This window comes from Cyprinodon tularosa, unplaced genomic scaffold (assembly GCF_016077235.1).
Source record: "Cyprinodon tularosa strain WSP-4 unplaced genomic scaffold, ASM1607723v1 ctg26, whole genome shotgun sequence".
NCBI classification, from domain to species: domain Eukaryota; kingdom Metazoa; phylum Chordata; class Actinopteri; order Cyprinodontiformes; family Cyprinodontidae; genus Cyprinodon; species Cyprinodon tularosa.
The window spans coordinates 1,250,488-1,271,868 of NW_024038961.1; the positions used below are offsets into that span (position 1 = coordinate 1,250,488).

Sequence of the window (21,381 nt, forward strand, 5' to 3'; positions counted from 1 at the left end):
TCAGATGAGCTATAAAGCAAATTTACTTTATTTTATTAAGTGTATATTTGGTATGTAAGGCATGAGCAGGGCCAAAATCAGACATGCAGGAAGCATGCTTTCCTAAGTGAGTCTTAGATTTGACACTATAGTGCCTTTTATTTAACCATATGCGTTATGTATTAATTGTGATAACTTCCGATTTAAGTTTCTGTTCTCATAGCTCATACATGTTTACTGTGTCTGAACGTCCACCCTAACCCCTAAATCCCTCAATCAATATTCGAGTGGCGACTATATAGTGGACTTTATAGTGAACTCAGTTAATTGACCTTTGGACAGATAATCACTACTTTTTCCATAACTCCTCCTCCACTGCCCAGTGCCTTCGCCATCTTTGTTATTAGTCGCCGCTGTTGGTAGTGACAGCCTACAGTGACAGCGGGCCGCTGTGACAGCAAATCCCATAATGCTTTGCAAGGAAAACTCTCCCCCCCAAAGCATTCTATGATAAATCTTCATCTTCTGAGGCTTTTCCTTTCTTCTCATACACTTCGTAGACACTTGTTCTCTTACGACCCTCGGATATTTTTTAAATAACCGCACTGAGAAAGGTGAGTTTTAATGACTGTCTGAAACTGTCATTAAAACAATGTGTGCACATTGGATGGTTTTACGTAAATATATAACCAGAATGATTGACAATTAGGAGGACCACTTATTTAGATGATCCACCCGGAAATAAACGACCATCCTCTAAACCTTTTTAATGGGCTGGGTATCATTCAGAGGCATCAAATTAAAGAGGACTAAAAAATTTACTTTTGCCCCCTAAAAATAAAATGATTGTTAAAAATTTTTCTTTCAATATTCCTTCCCAATAAATTATACTTAAGTTCTCGGTTGCAGCATGTTAAAAAGGAGGTTTCAAGAAGTCACTAATGAAGTGATACATCAAGCTCATTTAACAGTACTGGCTTCACTAGAATGAGTCATGGTTTTAGCAGTATTTCATGGAAAACTGTCAGTGATCAATTTTCAATTCAATTAAGTTTATTTTTATAGCGCCAATTCACAACACGCCATCTCAAGGCACTTTACAATTCACCAGATCATACAGTCAAGTTGATTCAAAGTTTTCTATCTAAGGAAAACCAGGTAATTGCATCGACTCATTGACTCTAAATATTTTTGCTTTCTGACACATTTAAAATCACTCTGATATAACCTTAATAAATTAAAAACAACTATTCAAACAGGAATTGTATATATCAAGAGGAACCTGCTCCTCTGTGTCAGATAAGTACTTTCTTTGTAAAATCTCGAATTAACTGATTTATGCTTTTGGACAGAATCCCTAATTAATTAAGAAATAGAAAAATAGAACCTGTCTAACAACGTATAATGAGCCAAAACATCTCAAAAAGTATTATTATTCCTCACCGAGGAGTTTTAAAAGCAAATAAGAAAAAAAAGAGGTTGGAGAAAAGAAAACAGAAAAAAAAAACCAAAGCACTGTATGCATTGAAATAAAATCTGTGATTAATTCTAAAAAAAAAAATAAAACAGAGAATTATTAGAAAACTGGATATACCGGTACAAAAACTCTTGCAATAAAGTCTTAGACAATCAAAGCCAGTGTGCATCATATATCAGCCATATTTTATTTAATTTTACTTTATAAGAAGCATTATAAAAATAATGATTTATAGATACCTGATGTGCAAACTTTGTTATGGTACCGTACATTTACTTATCACCGTGTTGTCATATCAAAGCATTCCATCATTAGACATTACATACAATTGACTGTTGGCTATCTCAGACTGCATTAATTAAACTGATTACTAAAAAGAGAGAGTGAGTAAGAACAGTGAGAATAAACAGCTATAGCTCTTTGATTCATATTGATCAGCTGCATGCTAACTTTGTGCTTTCAAAGTAAAAATCCATCCTTCCTGCAGATTATCATGTAGATAGTTCACCTGAGCTGTCCTCCAAACAAAAGTTCAGCCTCCTTGCTTTGGTCTGATCTTAGGATTTTTGAACCTGTTTTTGCATAATAATTCAGGAGGAAAAAAAGCTTTGCTTCTGTCTCTGACAGCAGTAAAGGTTTCCAAAGTGACACAGTCCTGGTCCACTTCTTGTGTATTCAGGACAGAACACTGTTGAGTTAGCCACAGGCTGAGTCTTCTGTCTCACAGACAGTATTGCAGAAACGGTCTTGGTTTTGGTGTTTGTCAAATCCTTAAGGTGACGCTGAAGTGTGTCCGTTGTAGGAGACCTGAGGAATGCCATTACTTGAGTTGTCAAGGACCTCCTGAAAAGGACAAATATATGAGACACATTTGTAATATATCCCAAAGATATATAGTCTTGCCGTTTATAATATTCTTTCTGTCTGGTCTTACCTTCTCTGTCATCTCATGTGAATGGTGCAGTGAGTGCTCCCTCTCCATGAACATCCTCTGCTGCTCAGAGCTGGCCAGTCGACAGGTAAGCCATGTGGATAAGGTACATGTTGAGATCCCTGGAGAAAGCAAGGCATTTATTAAATCCACAATATCAATTCTTCAGGCACTCTATATTCATGCCTTTTTTTTCTCCTAAAGGAGGTAATAAAAATAAAAAGAACATGCTCAATAATAGATTGCACTGAAGTCACATATCATTCCATGAATGTGTCTGCATAATGAAAAATGTGTTTTCTAATAAAAGTTAATTAGTATTTAGTGATTTCCTTCATTTTATCATTCTTGTCAATATGAACATGCATGCACTTTGCACTCAGAGTACAAATAATAGAGAGAGCAAAAAACGAAGATTAGATACAGATTCATAACTGATCCTTTTAAGATAACAGTAAAAATATGCATGGGGATATTATGTCCAGTCTAATAAAAATGTATTTTATTGTATTTTAACTGTTGTAAACATTGAGATCTGTTTTCTGTTGCATTTCATTGCCTCATCACATATTGTGTTGTGAAGTTTCTCTTTATTTACCCAGACCAGCCAGTGTCATGGCTGCCAGGTGGATCGATTGCATTGAGTTTGGCCTTTTGTTCAGCGCCCGAACAAACTGGAAGTTCAGAATCCCGGCAATCAGGCCGCAGATGCAACATGCTGAGAAAAGGATCATCTGAAAGACAAGGAAAGATAAATTGTTTTCATGTCAATTAATTCAATTCAGTTTATAGTTCCAATTCACAACACATGTAAACTCCAAAAAGAGTTCAACCAGATCATACAGTCAAACTGATTCAGTTTCCAATCTAAGAAAAACCAGTGGATTGCATCGACTCAGTGATTCGAAGGCAATCCCTTACACCAAGCGTGCTTGAAGCGACAGTGGAGAGGAAAAATTCCCTTTAAACAGGAAGAAACCCCCAGCAGAACCAGGTTCAGTGTGAGCGGCCATCTGCCGAGGCCGCCTGGGGTTCAATGAGACAGAAGCAGATATTAGAAAAAGAAGCTTTTTTCCTCCAGGATGGTGTCACAGCCGAATAGATCAGACCAGATAAAGCTACTATGAGAAAAAGTAGAGAGAGCTTAATGTTAGAGATTGAACTGACAAATGATACAGAATGGGAGAATATATATAGAATGAAGCAGAATGATGAAGGGTCCCTTTGTCCTCCGACAGTCTAAGCCTATAGCAGCATAACTATAGAGAAAGCTCAGGATAACCTGAGCCACACTAACTATAAGCTAGACACCCTGGTGTCTATCAATTAGACATCCCTATTGCTCATAAGACACAAGCTGTCATATGAGCAATACACTAACCAAACAAACTTTAATCTGAAATATTGTCATAATTTAGATAATAGCTATGGTGGTTAGTGATGAACATCAGAACAAATAGATCAAATTTTACATTGGAAAATTTGATTTTTATCACAGTTGATTCTATGTTTAATAAATAATCACAGATTTGGAAAGTATTTTCCCCACTATCTTGGTATATTGGTGGATGAGTTGGCTCTATGTTTGTTGGATTTCCTTTTAAGGATTATCATATCAATCACTTCATATGGATAACCCTTGTTTGAACTTTAAAAGGTAAAGCAAAACTCCAACCCAATTTGAGATTTCTACTCTCCCAAAAGGCTCCACCTGGGAAATGATTGCATCTCCATTACCCTGCTATCAGAACAACAGAGTTACGCAATTATACTTTCCATTGATTTAGAATGCATGTGTGTGTGTTTGTTTCTGCACTGCAGGTATTGTCTCATTGCTCCCAGTACAGAGGCAGTTAGTGCGTTAACCGCATGCAAAAGGGCATCTCAGATTTCAGTCATTACCCAGAGAAGTGTGGAAATCGGCTGGCAGGGGTCCGGAGCCAAACCGAGCTAATGCAATCATCACCCCACAGACGGGGGGAGGGAGAGGAGGAGAAATGGAAGAAGATGAAAAAGGAAAGATGGAGGGAGCATGGGTATCAAACTGACAGCTACTATGAGCCAGAATACATAGCAGAAAGACATATTGGAGTGAGGAAGAAGAGCGATATGAAGAGAAAGAAAAAGCTCTGGACAGACAGAGTGAGGCAGGGAGACGTCTCAGTTACAGCAGATTGGAATGACATTGATCCATCATTATTGCACTGCCTGCAGGAGACAGAGTCAAAGAGAAACACTAGGACTTGGAGACACACTGTAAAAAAGGTTGAAAGAGTGACAGAAAGAGAAGAGAGGTGACCGCTTGCCACCTCTCATTTCCTCAGGTATCCGTGTCAAAGCACACTCTGTGTTTTATTTAAAGTTTATCAAAATATTTTAGTAATCTCCTGTGTACTTGATACAAATATGTATTGAAATATGTATTGAAATATCTATATAAATAAATTATTAACTTGAGTAACAGAAATAGAGGTTGTAAACATTAATCTGTGTGTAACAAATCTATAAAAATGTTGCTTTTCACTTTTTTAAGGTTGAAATATGTTTGTTAACTTTTCAGTTCTACTTAAACATGGTTTTATAAATAAATATGAATCTTGATCTTTAAATGTTTGTTAATGGTTGTTGTTTTTATGTAAATCAAGAGAACTATTTCATTAACAGCTTGTAATCTTGTAATTATTCTATTATTTATTCATATATATATATATATATATATATATGTATATATATATATATATATATATATATATATATATATATATATATATATATATTTATATATATATATATATATATATATATATATATATATATATATATATTTATATATATATATATATATATATATATATATATATATATATATATATATATATATATATATATATATATATATATATATTTATATATATATATATATGGTCTGTACTTGTTAATGTAATTCAATAATTCATATATTCTAGATTAAAGGAAGGGGATTTCAGACTGTCAGAGGCATTTTTTTAAAATAGCAACGTTAACATGTACAATACATATAAAAAAAAAAGCAATTCAAGGAAGTCACATGCATCATAAAAAATGTGTTTTCCGTGATGATATGGTTATTAAGAAATAGGGAGTTTGGATCAGAAGCTGCTCCTGTAGAGAATTTGGTTGACATTTTAGGATGTGGACCTGAACTGACCCGAGTCTGAATGACTCAGAGGTCATAGTCTTATTTAATGGACAGGATTTCATCTGACATATACATTGCATTAGTCAAGTATCTTGTTTTGGTAGATGCCAAAGTTGAATTGACCCGGGGGTCCCTTTAGCGATCTTACACAAAGGTGGTATTTTTTGTAAAATAGAATAGCAAATTTTCCAAACAATACTTGCAAAGGTTAATCTAAGATTTTTAAGAGCAGAACAAACTGTCTGATCTCTGCTACGTATGCACTCCCTATATGCTCAACAATTTCTGTTACAATTTGTTCTTTCTTGTCTTGTTCTGGAACAAGAAATGCTTTTGCTGCATTTAGGTCACAATCTAGAAGACAAAAAAGTAGTTAACAGGTCGTCATGGGGAAACTTTACATTACTTACAATAAGACCTGTCCTCTTCCGAGCACAGAGCACTCCACACATCCCACAGAGTAAAAACTGAAAAAAAAAAAACATGTTTATCAACAACACTATTGTAAAACTTGTATTGAGCTCTATATCCATAAAATCTTTGCTTGGGAAATGGCGAAATGTGTTTTTAATCTCCTTCAATCATTTTAAAAAACAGAATAGGAAATTCTGCTCTCACTCACATGCATTTTCTTAAAACAGTGCTCCTTCGGGAAGAAGCCCTGTTGTCCCACAGTAGGTCTAAGTAATTCAGAGAAAACTGCAGGTTGTGCTAATCTGGCAGAACAAACTCACATAGAAACAGCTCAGCGAGCTGTGTATTGTATTTGTTTGCTGATAGGAGCAGTGTGAATATGTTTGAAAATGAGCTTTTCTGTGTCAACTGTTGTTGCCTGTATCAAGTTTGCTTACAGTCCCTGTTGAAAGGGAATAAAAACAGAGGAATATGCCAATAAGAATACATTTTTAATGAATCGCAAAGGTTTAAAATTCTTGTAGAGAACAATTTTGGATCTTTTTTGCACTTCACAGAAAAAAGAGCAACAAGACACGCATTGCCCAACTGCAAGGGGACAAGGACATCCTCCTGGGGCAAGACCTAAAAGGAAGCACAATGGGGAATCCAGAGTGATTAAGCAGACTATAACCCAGACTAAAGGGGGCTAATAATTTCTACGTCTGCATTGGTCAAATTACTACAGGGAAAGAAGTTAACATTTGATGCTGTTTGACCTTATAGGATCAATGGACAGACCTACCAAAACAAACAGTAACTTTGAGCTGGGACATCTAGCAGATGATCCTGTTTGTGAGATTAATAATACCTCAGTGAATTATTCAACACCTTAGGGAGTTTCTATCAACTCCAGGCAAGTTGGGCACACTAAATCCTAATGCCCAATGTTTGAGGGTTTTATTGCAGATGTTTATCTAGCTATTGGTAGTGAATGATATAATAATTGAACTGTATTGATCTCACATTGGAGAAATTTAGCTCTGCATTTAACCCATCCCCTTGGGGAGAAATGGGCTAGCTTTGTGGGGCGCCCGGGGAGCAATCAGGGGTTAAAGATATTGCTCAGAGACCCAGAGTGGCAGTCTGTGGGAATGGGGCTCAAACCCAGAACCCCAGGACTCCAAGCTCTATGCCCTAACCACTAGGCCACCACTCCACCTCTGCAAAGTTGTTATGCTGAGGAAGGAAAATTTTTAGTGTCTGTGTGGGTCTGGGGACTGACATGACTTCCGGGGGAGTGGCGGCCTAGTGGTTAGGGCATAGGGCTTTGAATCCTGAGGTTGTGAGTTTGATCCCCCACTCCCCTGGGCGCCCCACAAAGGTACCCTGTTGCTCCCCAAGGGGATGGGTTAAATGCAGAGAAGTAATTTCCCTCTGGTCTTATTAGAGTATAAAAAATAAACAGTTTTCATCAAGGAAGTTAATGTTAAACAGAAAAACTAACAGAGAACAAGGTTAGCTTTAGACAAGGAGTTTAGTAAATTTCTGTCTGTCAGTGGCACACAGCCAGTGCCAGAGCTGTGCTTTGCTATGGCTGGTCCATTTCACCAGACATGTTTCTAGTCTCTTAAGTACACTAACCTAAAGAGAAGTCAAGGTAAAGGGGTGTCAGATTTGTGTACTTCCAAGTCTCATCTTTACCTTCAACAGACTGTGTTCTATTGGCATCTAGAAGCAATGAAATTCAGCTTGCAACGATAAATTTTTCCCTGAAGTGGAGGAAGTATTTCGATTAATGTAATTAATTTAATGTGTTGACAAAACAACCAAGAAATAAAGTTAAGCTCTTTAAGGTCAGGTTAAAAGCTGTCCTTTAGAGACCTACTCCGAGTTTAGCCACTGCTCCTTTGCATTAAAAGGAATCAGTTGAGGATGTTCAAGTGTCTAAATGGGAAACCTCTCTTTGGATGGTTTTGCTTTTTTTAAGGTTTCACATTGGGAGAAAAAAGGGCAAACACAAATTTTCCCTAAGAAACTTTATATCAATTTTGAATAGGAAACAGCTATGGATCTTTACAATGGGCTCAAGAATATTGATCAGAAGAGCAATCTCTGTGATTTTTCAGAGGTTTTCAGAGAGGGGGTCACCCAGGTGCTGCAGAGGAAGGGCACTAGATTTAGTTACTTTTCCTTTATTTCTGCCATTTTAAAGAATTTCTATAAAATCAATGGATCTTCCATATTTCTGCATTTCTATTTTTAGAGTTTCTACAAACATTAACTACTGACCTACTGCTGCCTTGGATAATAAATGTAATTTTGTTACAATCTAAAATTAAAAAGAGACAATATATATATATTCAAATAACGGAAATGTTGATTGGTGATCCCAAGTAAAAAAATGATTATAAGATTACAAACTACATTAGCAATAAATTTAAGTTTTTAACCTCCAATAACGTTGTCAAACACAGCTGGATAAGGCTCCAAGTTCAATCTGCCTGCATGGACACTATGATGGAGAGTAAGGAGGAGGAAAGAAAAATCTCCAAAGCTAACATTTTGAGTAGGGGCAGCGAGGAGTGATACTTTGGGCAACCCAGTATCCATAACAACCATTTATTTTAAGGATTTTGTACACATCTTTTCCAAAAAAAGCTACAAATGGAAACTGCCATGGTGTCAGAGGGAGCCAAATTAAAATCCTTCTTTTTCAGTCTGTATCTTCAAACAATTGTCAGTCAATGCCCAGAACAACGGAATCAACAGAGAGCTGTACATGTCACACTGCATGACATGTCTATCATGCAAAGCATAGCAGAAATATATTTATTAATATTCCTGTCTGCAAGCAACTAAACTCTATTAATATATATAATTTATCACATAACATTTTACTTTGCTTGACAGTTTAAATCTCCTGTCTGAGAAGTCCTCTTCAAAGTGCTCCTTTTAGTAAAGCACTTATAGTAAACACATAGATTAGCGATTGACAAATAGTAAATGTTATCTTAGCTGGAGCAGTGCTGTTACATTAACGTCCTCAAACTTCTGGGAATCCATCTGAAACTAAACTTTTTTACAGAATGGTACTGGCATCAAAATGACGTTGTCGTGGGCGCAGCTGAAACAAGAGGAGACACTCCTAGAAGTCTGAGAGCATGATTGGACATAAAAGCTTTGACCCTCCAAGGCACTAAGGACCGAGTCAAGCATGAATTAATAAAACCAATCTTGAGCTTCTGAGAAATAGTCTACATGGCGTAGGGAGTGCTTTCCTGTAGTTTTGGCACTGAAAGGACAAATGTATGCACTTAAGTAGCTTAAAAATGATTTGCTTTACTATCTTAATGTTTTAGCTTTTCATTTGTTAGATCCATCTTTTTCCCATTACTCCAGGGTCGCAGTGGGGCCGGTGGTTATCTCCGGCAGTCTATGGGCAAGACACCCTGGACAGGTCATCAGTCTGCAAATTCCATGCAGAAAGACCGGGGCCAGCAATCGAACCCATAACCTTCTTGCTGCAATGCAACAATGCTACCATCTGCACCCCAATGCAGCCTAAATCTATTAGATCACTTTGTTATTACTTTATCAGTTTGTTTCTAGTTCTAAAAATATATATATTTTTCCTTACATTTAGTTTGCGAGTTTAGTCTCAGTGTTTCACATGATTCTTAGAAGAATCAATTGAGCTATTTAAAGTCTCTGATTAAAACAATTTAATTTGCTTTTAAAGGCAAATAACAATCTATATTATTAGTCTCAATAAGCATTTTCTGTAATAATCCTTTTTTTTTTAAACATGTCACTAAAATAGCCAATACAGCTCTCTCCTGCTCTATCCTTTGGCATGTACTTATCCTTTGGAGTGAATTACAAAACAAGTGAGGACAGCAGTCGGTGCACGTACACAGAGTCCACTCCACACCGGAGAAGCGTCGCCCTGATGTGGCGGGTGCTCCCCGCGTACCCAACTGATGCCAACCGCTCCCAGGACGATGCTCGCCACACCCAGGCCCACCTCCACCAAGGAGAGCAGGAGCAGGCTCCACAGGATCTTGCGGCTGGAGCACATCCTCCCCCAGGCATCTCTCCAGCTCCAGCAGGAGGAGGCGAGCACAAGTCGAGAGAGGACCCTGCTGCTCGGCGTTCCGAGGGCGGCGTGGCTCCGCTCCTTTCTATACAAGCAGGAGGACCAGGGGCTTATCCGTTAAAATCTGTCCCCTTAGAAAAGAAAGTCTTTAAAACTTGTAAAATATATTGGGAAAACTATTACAAGGTAATAAAAATGCTGAGAAATCCTCCGAATTAAAATGTTTGAGCAACAAGCGCTCGTCATAAGTTCCCCAGCTTCACAGACGCGTCTGTGGCGCATGGCGCTGTCCACGGTGCTAAAAAGCCACTGCAAGCACGCGCGCACGAGAGCGCGCGTACACGCACATCGAAACACAATACAGAGACTACTACTGTACTTATGAACAGGTGAACACAACAAGGATGTAAACAAGATTTCTGGGATTTCAGATTCCCCTGCTGACTTGGATCATTTATTTAAGTTTTCATAGTATTTTAAAAACCATACTTAGAATTGTTTTTTTTTTTTTTACATGCAAAAACCTGCCTATTAGGTACAATAGAAACTTGCTGGTCACTTTATCAGATACACTTTACTGGTGTTGGACCTTCTTTTGCCTTAGGTTTGGATTAATACTTATGGCATAGATTTGGCAGGTTAAACTGCTGGGAGATCTGATCAGAAGATAATTATTCATATGTTTAATCGTAAGTATCAACACCCACATCTGATCTACACTTTCATGTTGTTGACCTCAATTTCCCTTTCTGTCATCTGTCACTTGCTGATTTAATGAAGACTGGATGGAGAAGTTAAAAGTTTTATTTAAACTCTGAGACTGTTTCTGAGACTCAGAGACTGTATTTTGCTTAATGGCCTGTACGAATTTGATGGTTTATCAAGTTTCATTATATATGGAGAAATTTACCCATTTACACACAATTTATAAACATTTACATATTGATGATTGGACATTGAAGCCTTTGTGTGGCAGATTGACAGAAGCAAGGCTGTCATACAATCAGCACCACTGGTCCTCTGTCCACCAAGGTAGGTGACATGTTTTTCATCCCCTGTTTGGATATTATGTACATAGCTCCTTAAATCATTCATATGAAAAACACAGGCTGTTTTGAATGTGTTTTTGTACTGGTTTAATATTAAAACTTATTTTCTTTCAATTTAAATTTAGAACAACCACATCTTTTAACAATCACATTTTGAAACAAGCCAAGAGGACAAGAGTGTAAAACAACACAGACATGCAGAAACTGAGCCAGACTGTTGCTGTGTGTCTCCCTTGTTTGTTCAAAGGGGGGCGGGTTGACCAATCAATGATCAAATGACAGCACAGTAAAAGTTATTATGATATGGACTCTCTAGATTTCTTCATTGTGGTAACGTTACTCCTGGGTTGTATTTTTTTCTCCTGAGTGGTGGTACCATAAACAGTGATGATATTTTATGGCCAGCATGAGTTATAGTTTGCTGACCATGCTGCCCCATGTTGAATCAGTAAGGTTTACGTGCACCCTCTCTCCTCAGAACTGAGCTCAGATGGAGCGCCTGTAATTCTTAGATAAGCCCAGAATGACCCCTTAACATACCAACAAGTTCAAATCCACCAGACCCTTCTGTCTTCAGACACTGTTTAACTTTGGAGATAAACTTAGTAGCCTTCATTTTCAAGTTGAAAAAGCACAGTTAACTTGTGCCTTGAAAAAGGAATCCAGACATTACCGTTTACTGTTAAAATTCTTAAACCTGAATCTTTCCAATTGTTTTCATGTTGTATGTCCTACTGTTAGTTACATTAATGTTTTTATGAGGAAATTCCCTAAGATAAGTTTGAAACTGCACAGAGTAATAAGTAACATGTTACATAACGAGTGAATAAGCTTCAGATTAGAGTCCATTTAGAAGTGCTTTGTGCACAGCTCAGCATTTTACACTACAGCCTAGAAAATGTTTTGTTTTGTTTTTTATTTGGAGAAAGTAACACAAGAGTGTTTAGATATAAATAATAGAACATTGAAGGGCAATGGTGGCAGCTAGAACTGGGTAACATTCAGTCCTCAAAAACCTTTTGGAAAAAACTAATATAAACAAATTGAGTAATTCAAACTTGATCATTTAAAAATCAGTCATTAGAACCTTAAGTTGTTGAGATTTTCATGTTTAGAGTCAGAACAACAGATTTTAATTATAGCTGTGTCTCTTGTTATTGGCACTGTGTTCAGGCTTTTGACATTAATCATTATGTGTGACCTTATCTGTAAGTTCAATCAGATCCCCATCTGGTTATGAAGTCATGAGTATCTGAACATTTGTCTTAGTCACTTTTTCTTTTATACACATCCAAATTGTGGTTATACTGTGGTTATATTTGTATAAATAAAGAAAGTGGATGATTTAAGAGGTGTATTTTTGGTTACTAAACATGACAGCACTGGCATGAATAAACCACAATTAGCCTCCACATTGATTTTCAAAACAGATTAGTAATTGTTAAAAACTTTTCTGACAAGAGGAGAGCCTTTGCTGTAAGGAAATGCAAAAGTAATACACAGCTGTTTAATGGAAACTTTTAAAAAGGATTGACAGTACATTGTTAGGTTCTTCAAAACCTTATAATGGAAATAACATATACAAGACCTTTCTACCTTCAACATTTTTGTTCTTAAATAAGTCAGATCTCTCAATATCAGAAAAAGATAACCAGTAAATACAAGATCCAGCTTTCAAATGATGACTTTTTTAAAAGTTAAAATTAAAATATCTTCTGTGTAGAAAAATATTTGTGTCCCAAAATCATTATCTGGTTATACTAGCTATGGCTGCCTGAGACACATACATTTAAGTAATTACAATAACTGACAGAGTTAGAGTGAGAAATACTGACAATTGCTCTTTGTAGGATGCCACACTGGAAACATTTTTAAGGATTGGAAAATGGTTTGAGCTTAGGACAGAGCAGTTTAGCTGTAATCAGTGGTGGTTTCTTTTAAGGGAGACTTAGACAGCTGCCCAAGATGGTTTTACCATTGAGGGCAGCATTGGCATGGGATCCTCCTGCTGCGCTCAACCCCTCACGCTAATGCGTGTGTAAATAATATGACTCAATAGCAGAAGATTTTACAGATTAGACCCCCCAACCGACAAAAAGTATCAAGTAGTTTTTGTGTATTTTATTTAACAGACAATTACAAATTAACTAAATCTGTAAATAGTTCAAAGGGCTGATAGATTAATTACAAGGGTAAAAAATTATTACCCTAAATTGTAAGATACAGAAATATCATAATCTATATAAATATTTCATTCCAGATTTTTGCAAATTTTGTTTATTTTTAAACCATTAACATTTGTCAAAGATATTATTTTAGATCAAACAAAGCATGTTTAATAACTTCTGAGAAATGTATGGAGAGGGATTGCATTTGGTTCTTTAACTTACTTTTATAATGTCACTGAGGAGGATTTAATTATATGTTTAAAAATAAGGAAGTACTTTGGCAAACTTTGAGTATCATTTATGTATCTTTAGGCAAAGCCAATTTTCCTCTTTATTTGGAAATCAAAATGGGCTCACCCAAATGCTGATATAACACAACAGTGCTTTTGTGATGAATCAGCTAAGTGTTCTTTTAGAAAAACTTTTAGGGGCATCTTTGGATCACATTCCTGAAGCATAACCAAACTGACATAACACACATTTTCTGGAGTGGAATCCAGCCCGATGATTTTCCATTCGAGGCCAAGAGGGCTGCTGAGCCAGCTGACGAACAGAAGCAAGCAGACGAGGAAGAGTAGGAGTTTCCAGAAGGAGAAGCCAGAACCAGTGTCGATGAGGTAGCAGAAGTCCAGGCCAGAAGATCAGAGATCTGAAGATATACGTCGGTCGGGAGACAGGTCCATGGTTGTAAGCAGGCAGAATCCAGCAGGAGTCCGAAGACAGGTCAGGCAAACAGATCAGAACAGGAGCAGGCAGGTTTAGAAGTCCGGGAACAGAAACAAACCAGGATCAAGATCACGACAGGCTGGAAGTGAATGTAGAAGTAAATGCTGGTTATGGTAATTATACCACCCTGTCAGTGCTGAACTTACCTGCATCTCAAAACACTGAGATAACCTCAATAGTGGATTCAAATAGCAACTCATTGGAACAACAACTAAAGAATGGCAACCGGATAACCAGACTGGTAGCCCCCTCTGGGAAACACTTGGAACAAAGCCAAAGAACAAACAATTCAACCCACATTTGAATAGATGAACACTAAATTTAGACGACAAAGCCTGGCAATGACTCTATTAACACAGAATTGCACAAAGTTTTAACGTACAGGTCAGATAGGTTGCATTTAGATTTGGCTCAGCATGGTTCTTGCCTTACAATTCACTCATGAGTGTGACTTTTTTTTCTACTTCAGTGCTTTCTAAATGAAATTTATTCAGATCAAAAGAATGCTGAACAGGATCTGAAACAAAATTTTTACTTGATGTAGTGCAATCCTGTGCAGTACAACCTAAGCCAACCCTGCTTATTTTATTTTTTTTATAAAGAAACAACTTATTCTCTTCTGCTGCAGTCACATCTGCCACATCTGCCCAGTCAGCAGCAGAGAGAGAGGCGGGACCTCCCGCACTTCTTAAGTTACATTGCGATTGTATGGATCACATGAGAAAACTGCATGGACATTCTGTTCTTTTGAACTTTCATCAGTCATTTTTATCATTCTTTCTATCTAAATGAAGATTTGCAAGAAAATTATACCTACAAGAGATTATTAATAAATAATATTTTTTAAATCGATCACAGGTGTGCAGAAGGTAAGGGTAAAATTGCACTAGAGGGATTACTCTCTTTGCGGCTGCAAAATATTTTTCTGTTTCAGATTATAATTTTACCCATACGTCTGTTACTGAGGAGTACATTAAGTGTTTTGTTTTACTCAGGCTTATAGCTCAGAGGATCTTGGTCATAATTAAAAGCACTGTAGTGGTTTAAACAACATTAAAATGTCAATTTAAAACACTTATTTACCAACTTTATAAAGGAAATTCAATTCAATTCAATTCAGTTTATTTATATAGCGCCAAATTCACAACACATGTCATCTCAAGGCACTTTACAGTTCAACCAGATCATACAGTCAAATTGATACAAAGTTTTCTATCTAAGGAAAACCAGTTGATTGCATTGACTCATTGACTCAAATACAATCCCCCACACTAAGCATGCTTGTAGCGACAGTGGAGAGGAAAAACTCCCTTTTAACAGGAAGAAACCTCCAGCAGAACCAGGCTCAGTGTGAGCGGCCATCTGCCGAGGCCGACTGGGGTTCAAGGAGACAGAAGCAGAGATACAAAAAGCAGCTGTAAAAGGCGGCCCCGTCCAGGAAACACACAGCCAGGCAGACGAGCTCCAAGGCAGCTCCCATGCCAGAGGACGAAGAGAGCACATCCACTCAGTCACGGTCAGAGAAACAGGACCACGCTGGAAAACAGGCCGATCTCCAACATCTATTAACAAGGGTGTTGATAGAAGCAGCACAGCTGATGTTTTTTTCCAGGATGACGTCACAGCCAAACAGGAACAGACGAGGCAAAGCTACTCTGAGGAAAAGCAGAGAGAGCAGAAGGTTAGAGATTGAACTAACAGATTCTGCAGAATAGGAGAACAGAGAGAGAATGAAGCAGAATGATGAAATGGGGGTCCCTATGTCCTCCAAAAGTCTAAGCCTATAGCAGCATAACTATAGAGATAGCTCAGGATAACCTGAGCCACCCTAACTATAAGCTTTATCAAAAATGAAAGTTTTAAGCCTAGCCTTAAAAGTAGACAGGGTGTCTGCCTCACGGACTAAAACTGGTAGTTGGTTCCACAGGAGAGGAGCCTGATAACTAAAAGATCTGCCTCCCATTCTACTTTTAGAAATTCTAGGAACCACTAGTAAACCTGCAGATTGAGAGCGAAGTGCTCTGTTAGGAACATAAGGAACAATCAGATCTCTGATATAAGATGGAGCTTGGCCATTTAAGGCTTTATATATGAGAAGGAGGATTTTAAATTCTATTCTTGATTTAACAGGAAGCCAATGAAGAGAAGCCAGGATAGGAGAGATATGATCTCTCTTTTTCATTTTCATTAGAACTCTGGCTGCAGCATTTTGGATCAGCTGAAGGCTTTTAACTACAGTTTGTGGACTTCCTGATAGTAAAGAATTACAATAGTCCAGCCTTGAAGTAACAAATGCATGGACTAGTTTCTCAGCATCACCCCTGGACAGGATATTTCTAATTTTTGCAATGTTCCTCAGATGAAAGAAGGAAATTCTAGAAACCTCTTTGATATGGGATTTAAATGACAGGTCCTGATCAAAAATAACACCAAGATTTGTTACTTTATTATCTGAAATCAGTTTAATCCCATCCAAATGAAGTGACTGGCTAATCAGTTTCTTTTTCAGAGACTCTGGTCCAAAGACTATAACTTCTGTTTTGTCTGCATTCAGAAGCAGAAAGTTAAGAGTCATCCAGGTTTTTATGTCTTCAAGACATGCCTGTAATCTATGTAATGGGTTAGCTTCATCTGGATTTATAGACAGATATAGCTGGGTATCATCAGCATAACAGTGGAAATTAATCCCATGCTGTCTAATAATTCTACCAATTGGGAGCATGTATAAAGTAAAGAGAATTGGTCCTAGCACTGATCCCTGTGGTACTCCACAGGTAACCTTTGAGCGTGTTGAAGATCTATCATTAACATGAACAAACTGAATTCGATCAGATAGATAAGATTTAAACCAGTCTAGTGCTGTTCCTTTAATTCCAACAAAATATTCAAGTCTTTCTAAAAGAATATTATGGTCAACTGTATCAAATGCAGCACTAAGATCCAACAGGACGAGCACAGATACAAGTCCATTATCTGAGGCCATGAGAATATCATTAGTGACTTTCACCAGAGCTGTTTCAGTGCTATGATGAGCTCTAAAGCCAGACTGAAACTCTTCAAAAAGTTCATTATGGTGGAAGTGATCGCAAACTTGTTTGGCAACTACTTTCTCAAGAATTTTGGATAAGAAAGGAAGATTGGATATAGGTCTATAATTGACCAAGTCATCTGGGTCAAGAGACGGTTTCTTAAGCAGAGGTTTAATTACAGCAATCTTAAAAGCTTTAGGTACATATCCCTGTAACAGAGATAGATTAATCACATCTAAAATGGAGGAGGAGATCAAAGGGAATACCTCCTTAAATAACCTGGTTGGAACTGGATCTAACATACAAGTTGAAGGCTTAGATGAAGACAATAATTTTGCTAATTCAGAGAGTTCAACTGGATCAAAGCAGTCTAAACCCGGTTCAGATTCCATGACTACCTCAGGTACAATCACGGATAGAGGAGTGCTTATGATCTTATTTTTAATAAGATCAATCTTATTTATAAAGAATCCCATAAAATCATTGCTGCTAAGAGCAGGTGGAATGGACGGTTCAACAGAGCTATGGCTCTGGGTGAGTTTGGCAACTGTATTAAAAAGAAATCTAGGATTATTCTTATTCTCCTCTATTAATGAGGAGAAGTATGCTGCTCTTGCTTTACAAAGGGTCCTCTTATACAGCAGTAAACCATTTTTCCAGACTAGGAAGGACTCTCGCAGGCCTGTGGAGCGATATTTTCTCTCCAGTTTCCTAGCATTTTGCTTCAAAGTACGCAGCTCTGCATTAAACCAAGGAGCAAGCTTTCTATTTTTAACGGTTTTCATTTTCAAAGGAGCTGCGTTGTCTAAGGCAATACGCAGAGAACTAGCAACCCCATCAACAAAATCATCAACCTGTGAAGGGGAATAAGCTAAGCTTTTGCACTCTGCAGCACTGCTCAGTGACACAGAGCAGAGAGAAAGTGAAGCAGATTCTTTAAAATTTATAACTGCAATATCTGATAAAGATCTACTAAAATTGAACCTTCTTTTGGGGGAGGAGAACTCTGTTAAAGTAATCCTGAAGGTTATTAGAAAGTGGTCAGAGAGGACAGGGTTGTGAGGAAATACTGTTATTTCTTCACATTCTATGCCGTATGTCAGCACAAGATCCAAAGTATGAAGATGAGAATGCGTGGGACTATTCACATTTTGAACAAAGCCAATAGTGTCTAAGATAGCATTAAAGGCTGCTCTTAAGCTATCGCCTTCAATGTCAGCATGGATGTTAAAATCTCCCACTATGATGACCCTGTCAGTATTTAATACCAAATCAGAAAGGAACTCTGAAAACTCATCTAAAAATTCAGAGTAAGGACCTGGTGGACGATACAAAGTTACAAAAAGAAGAGGTTTTCTTGCCTTGAAATTTGGATCAGGGAAATTAAGGGTTAAATGTTCAAAAGAGTTGTAGGAATTAATTGTTTTGGGAGTAATCAGTAAGTCAGACTGGAAGATTGTTGCTACTCCTCCTCCTCGCCCAGAACTTCTGGGGATGTGAAAATTTAAATAGCTTGAAGGAGTTGCCTCATTTATGCTCACATAATCCTCTTGCTGCAGCCAGGTTTCTGTAAGGCAAAACAAGTCAATGTGATTATCACAAATCAAGTCATTAACTAGTAGACTTTTAGAGGAAAGCGATCTTATGTTAAACAGACCGCATTTAATTGTTTTAACTTTTTCCCCAATTGGAGTTATTTTGATTTTAATTAGATTATCATGATTTACTCCTTTGGGAATCTTTGCTAATTTATTAGATTTTGGTCGTGGGCAAGACACTGTCTGGATGGAGTAAAGAGTGGGTAACAGTAGAGAAGCTGCAGAGATGTGTGTTAAACTACAACTCTGCTTCCTGGTCTGCACCCTGGTTGGTCAGGGTTTTGGAGGACTAATAAATGTGGCCAGATTCCTAGAAAGAAGAGCTGCACCATCCAAAGTGGGATGGATGCCGTCTCTCCGAATCAGACCAGGCTTTCCCCAAAAGGATTGCCAATTATTAATGTAGCCCACGTTGTTTTCAGGGCACCACCTAGACAACCAGCGGTTGAATGACGACATGCGGCTAAACATGTCATCACTGGTCAGATCAGGGAGGGGACCAGAGAAAATTACGGAGTCCAACATTTTTTTGGCAAACTTACACACCGAAGCAACACTAATTTTAGTGAAATGATAATTAATCTTATAATTACAATAATCTTTTTTTTAATAAGTAGTAAGAAAAAAGCAGCTGCTATGTATTTATGATAAATATTATATTCAGATAGGCAGTTGTCACTATTTCAGTACCCAGTATTTTTTTCATTATTTCTAGCATAAATTCTCTCTCTGCAACCTTATCTTAAGTGGTGTCTTAAAGCACCAACAGAGTGGTGATAGATATGGTATATTACTTTCTAATCAGCCAGATGAGTTGAAAAAAAATGATATCAGGACTTGCAGGAATGATGATATCCCCAGAGGCCTAAATATGCCCCTCTCTGCCGCCATCCTCTCCTTGAGTAACAATTATACAGACATGCATGACTGCAGGCTCATAATGAGCATACCACTGGGCAAATGTCATTCTGCTGTAATTCCCAGGAGATACAATAAGTGAAGAAGATTGAAGTTTCCATAGGCTGCTAAGACACAAAGATTTATATCTCAGATGTCCTGATGGGATTAAAAATGGGTAATCTGAGTAAATTTCAAAAATCTGATTTAGTTTCTACTCCAAACTATGCATAGATACAAACTCAGTGCTTCAAATGTCTAGATAGAGCTATTATATTAGAACTCTCCATTACACTACATGCATCCCTGTAATAAATACATGGATGACCCAAATGCAGGCAAGAAGGAGGTAGAGGTAGATAAAAAAAAATAAAGAATCACACAGAAACTTGTCCAGGGTCCAAAATTCAAAAAGGGAAAAACTAAACAACATAAAGATAGAAAAATCTAACCGAGGACTGATTACTAAGAGCAAAAACTAGTAAACACAACACAGAACATTACGTTAGAAAGACTTCCAACCATTGGAGAAATGAGAGCTTGTAAAATTATAGTGAAACATGAAACAAAACGGAAAGGGCCAGACTAATCAAAATAAAACAGGGAACTAAATAAACTCATCAACTAAAGAGAATATTAGATCCTGAAACCTAACTATAAAACATAGAAGCATATAAACAAAGTCAGGAAAACAGAACAAGAAAACGTGAAGTTTTTTAATATTTTAATTTTGTAGATTTAGTCCAAATTAGTAAAACTAAGGGACATGATAAAAGAATAATAACATGCTAAACATCTGTAACAACCAAACTGAAACCTAAAGAATTTGAAAAATAGTCTGCCACAAAGTTTACTCCCCTTTTAGCTGAATTGGAGTGGACCAATGGTAAACAGCTAATATCTGCCAGTTTAGCTTTGCATTGAATTAATGTCAACCTATTCAATATGTCCCATTTAAAAAAGGTATCAGTTTAGTTATCCTACACCAATATTATATATTTAGTTTTCACCAAATTAAATTTAAATGATCTTTGTCTGCAACAGATAAAAACCCTGTTTATCAAAAACTCTGCAATGGTGATTTTCCCTTGGTTTTCTTAGCCAAGGTTTTGGGGTTTTTTTGCAACACAGAAATATTAACTTTTTTTGTTGTTTGAACCCCATGTCTAAAAAAAAAAAAAAAAAAAAAAAAAAAAAAAAAAAAAAAAAAAAAAAAAAACAAACAAAAAACAAAGCCAAAAAGAGTAAAAAAAATATTTTCATATTAATTCAGATGGCACTTTAGCTTGTCCTAGTTAGCCTAACAGGCTGTTTTTCAGAAAAGATGGCCAACAGCAAGATTAGGTTTGAACAATGCAAATTTTGACTTCATTTGCAAGAAACCATTGCTTGCTTACCTTGAGAAAAGTGTAAAAGTAAACACCAAGAGAAAGCTTCAAGAGCAGTGAAGCTCTATATGATCAGTGACCATGCTGTTTTCTGTCCAGCAGCTGTACATGGCTTGATGGGATGCAGAAAGCGGGTCAGATGTCACAGTCTGGTGCTCCAATTGTTAGTTTACAAAATGCACATGCAGCAATAACCAAATAGCAAAAAGAGAAAAATTATCATAACTTATTTTTAAGATTTCTCTACATTTTTCATCAATAGCATTACAATATACTAGAAGTTTCCATCTAACTAATAGTCAAGCAAAAGAAAATACCCTGGTGAGTAAATGGGTAAACTACTGATTACACTATTGAGGAAGAATAAGAGAGAGGGGACTGGTGAGATGAAAGGGAAGGCCAGACATGCAGAGATGAGAAAGGGTTACACAATCAATCAATACATTTCTGCTTTGTTTGCTCTTACAAA

At 37.1% G+C, this 21,381-nt stretch overlaps 1 protein-coding gene across 2 annotated transcripts; it reads right to left on the minus strand.

The window, feature by feature from the left end:
* Window positions 1-1,638: 1,638 nt before the first annotated feature.
* On the minus strand, window positions 1,639-21,157 carry LOC119785862 (transmembrane protein 196). 2 transcript variants are annotated; one of them, XM_038288710.1, is made up of 6 exons: window positions 20,922-21,157; window positions 9,875-10,142; window positions 5,976-6,032; window positions 2,986-3,121; window positions 2,391-2,509; window positions 1,639-2,299 (listed from the first exon to the last, which is right to left on the minus strand). In XM_038288710.1, exons 2-6 carry the CDS (start codon window positions 10,037-10,039, stop codon window positions 2,228-2,230), a joined length of 549 nt encoding a protein of 182 aa, XP_038144638.1. In that variant the 5' UTR covers window positions 10,040-10,142; window positions 20,922-21,157; the 3' UTR covers window positions 1,639-2,227. The 2 variants fall into 2 exon arrangements, with proteins under 2 accessions (XP_038144638.1, XP_038144639.1); XM_038288711.1 differs by lacking the exon at window positions 9,875-10,142 and having other exon boundaries at window positions 20,922-21,154.
* Window positions 21,158-21,381: the final 224 nt, after the last annotated feature.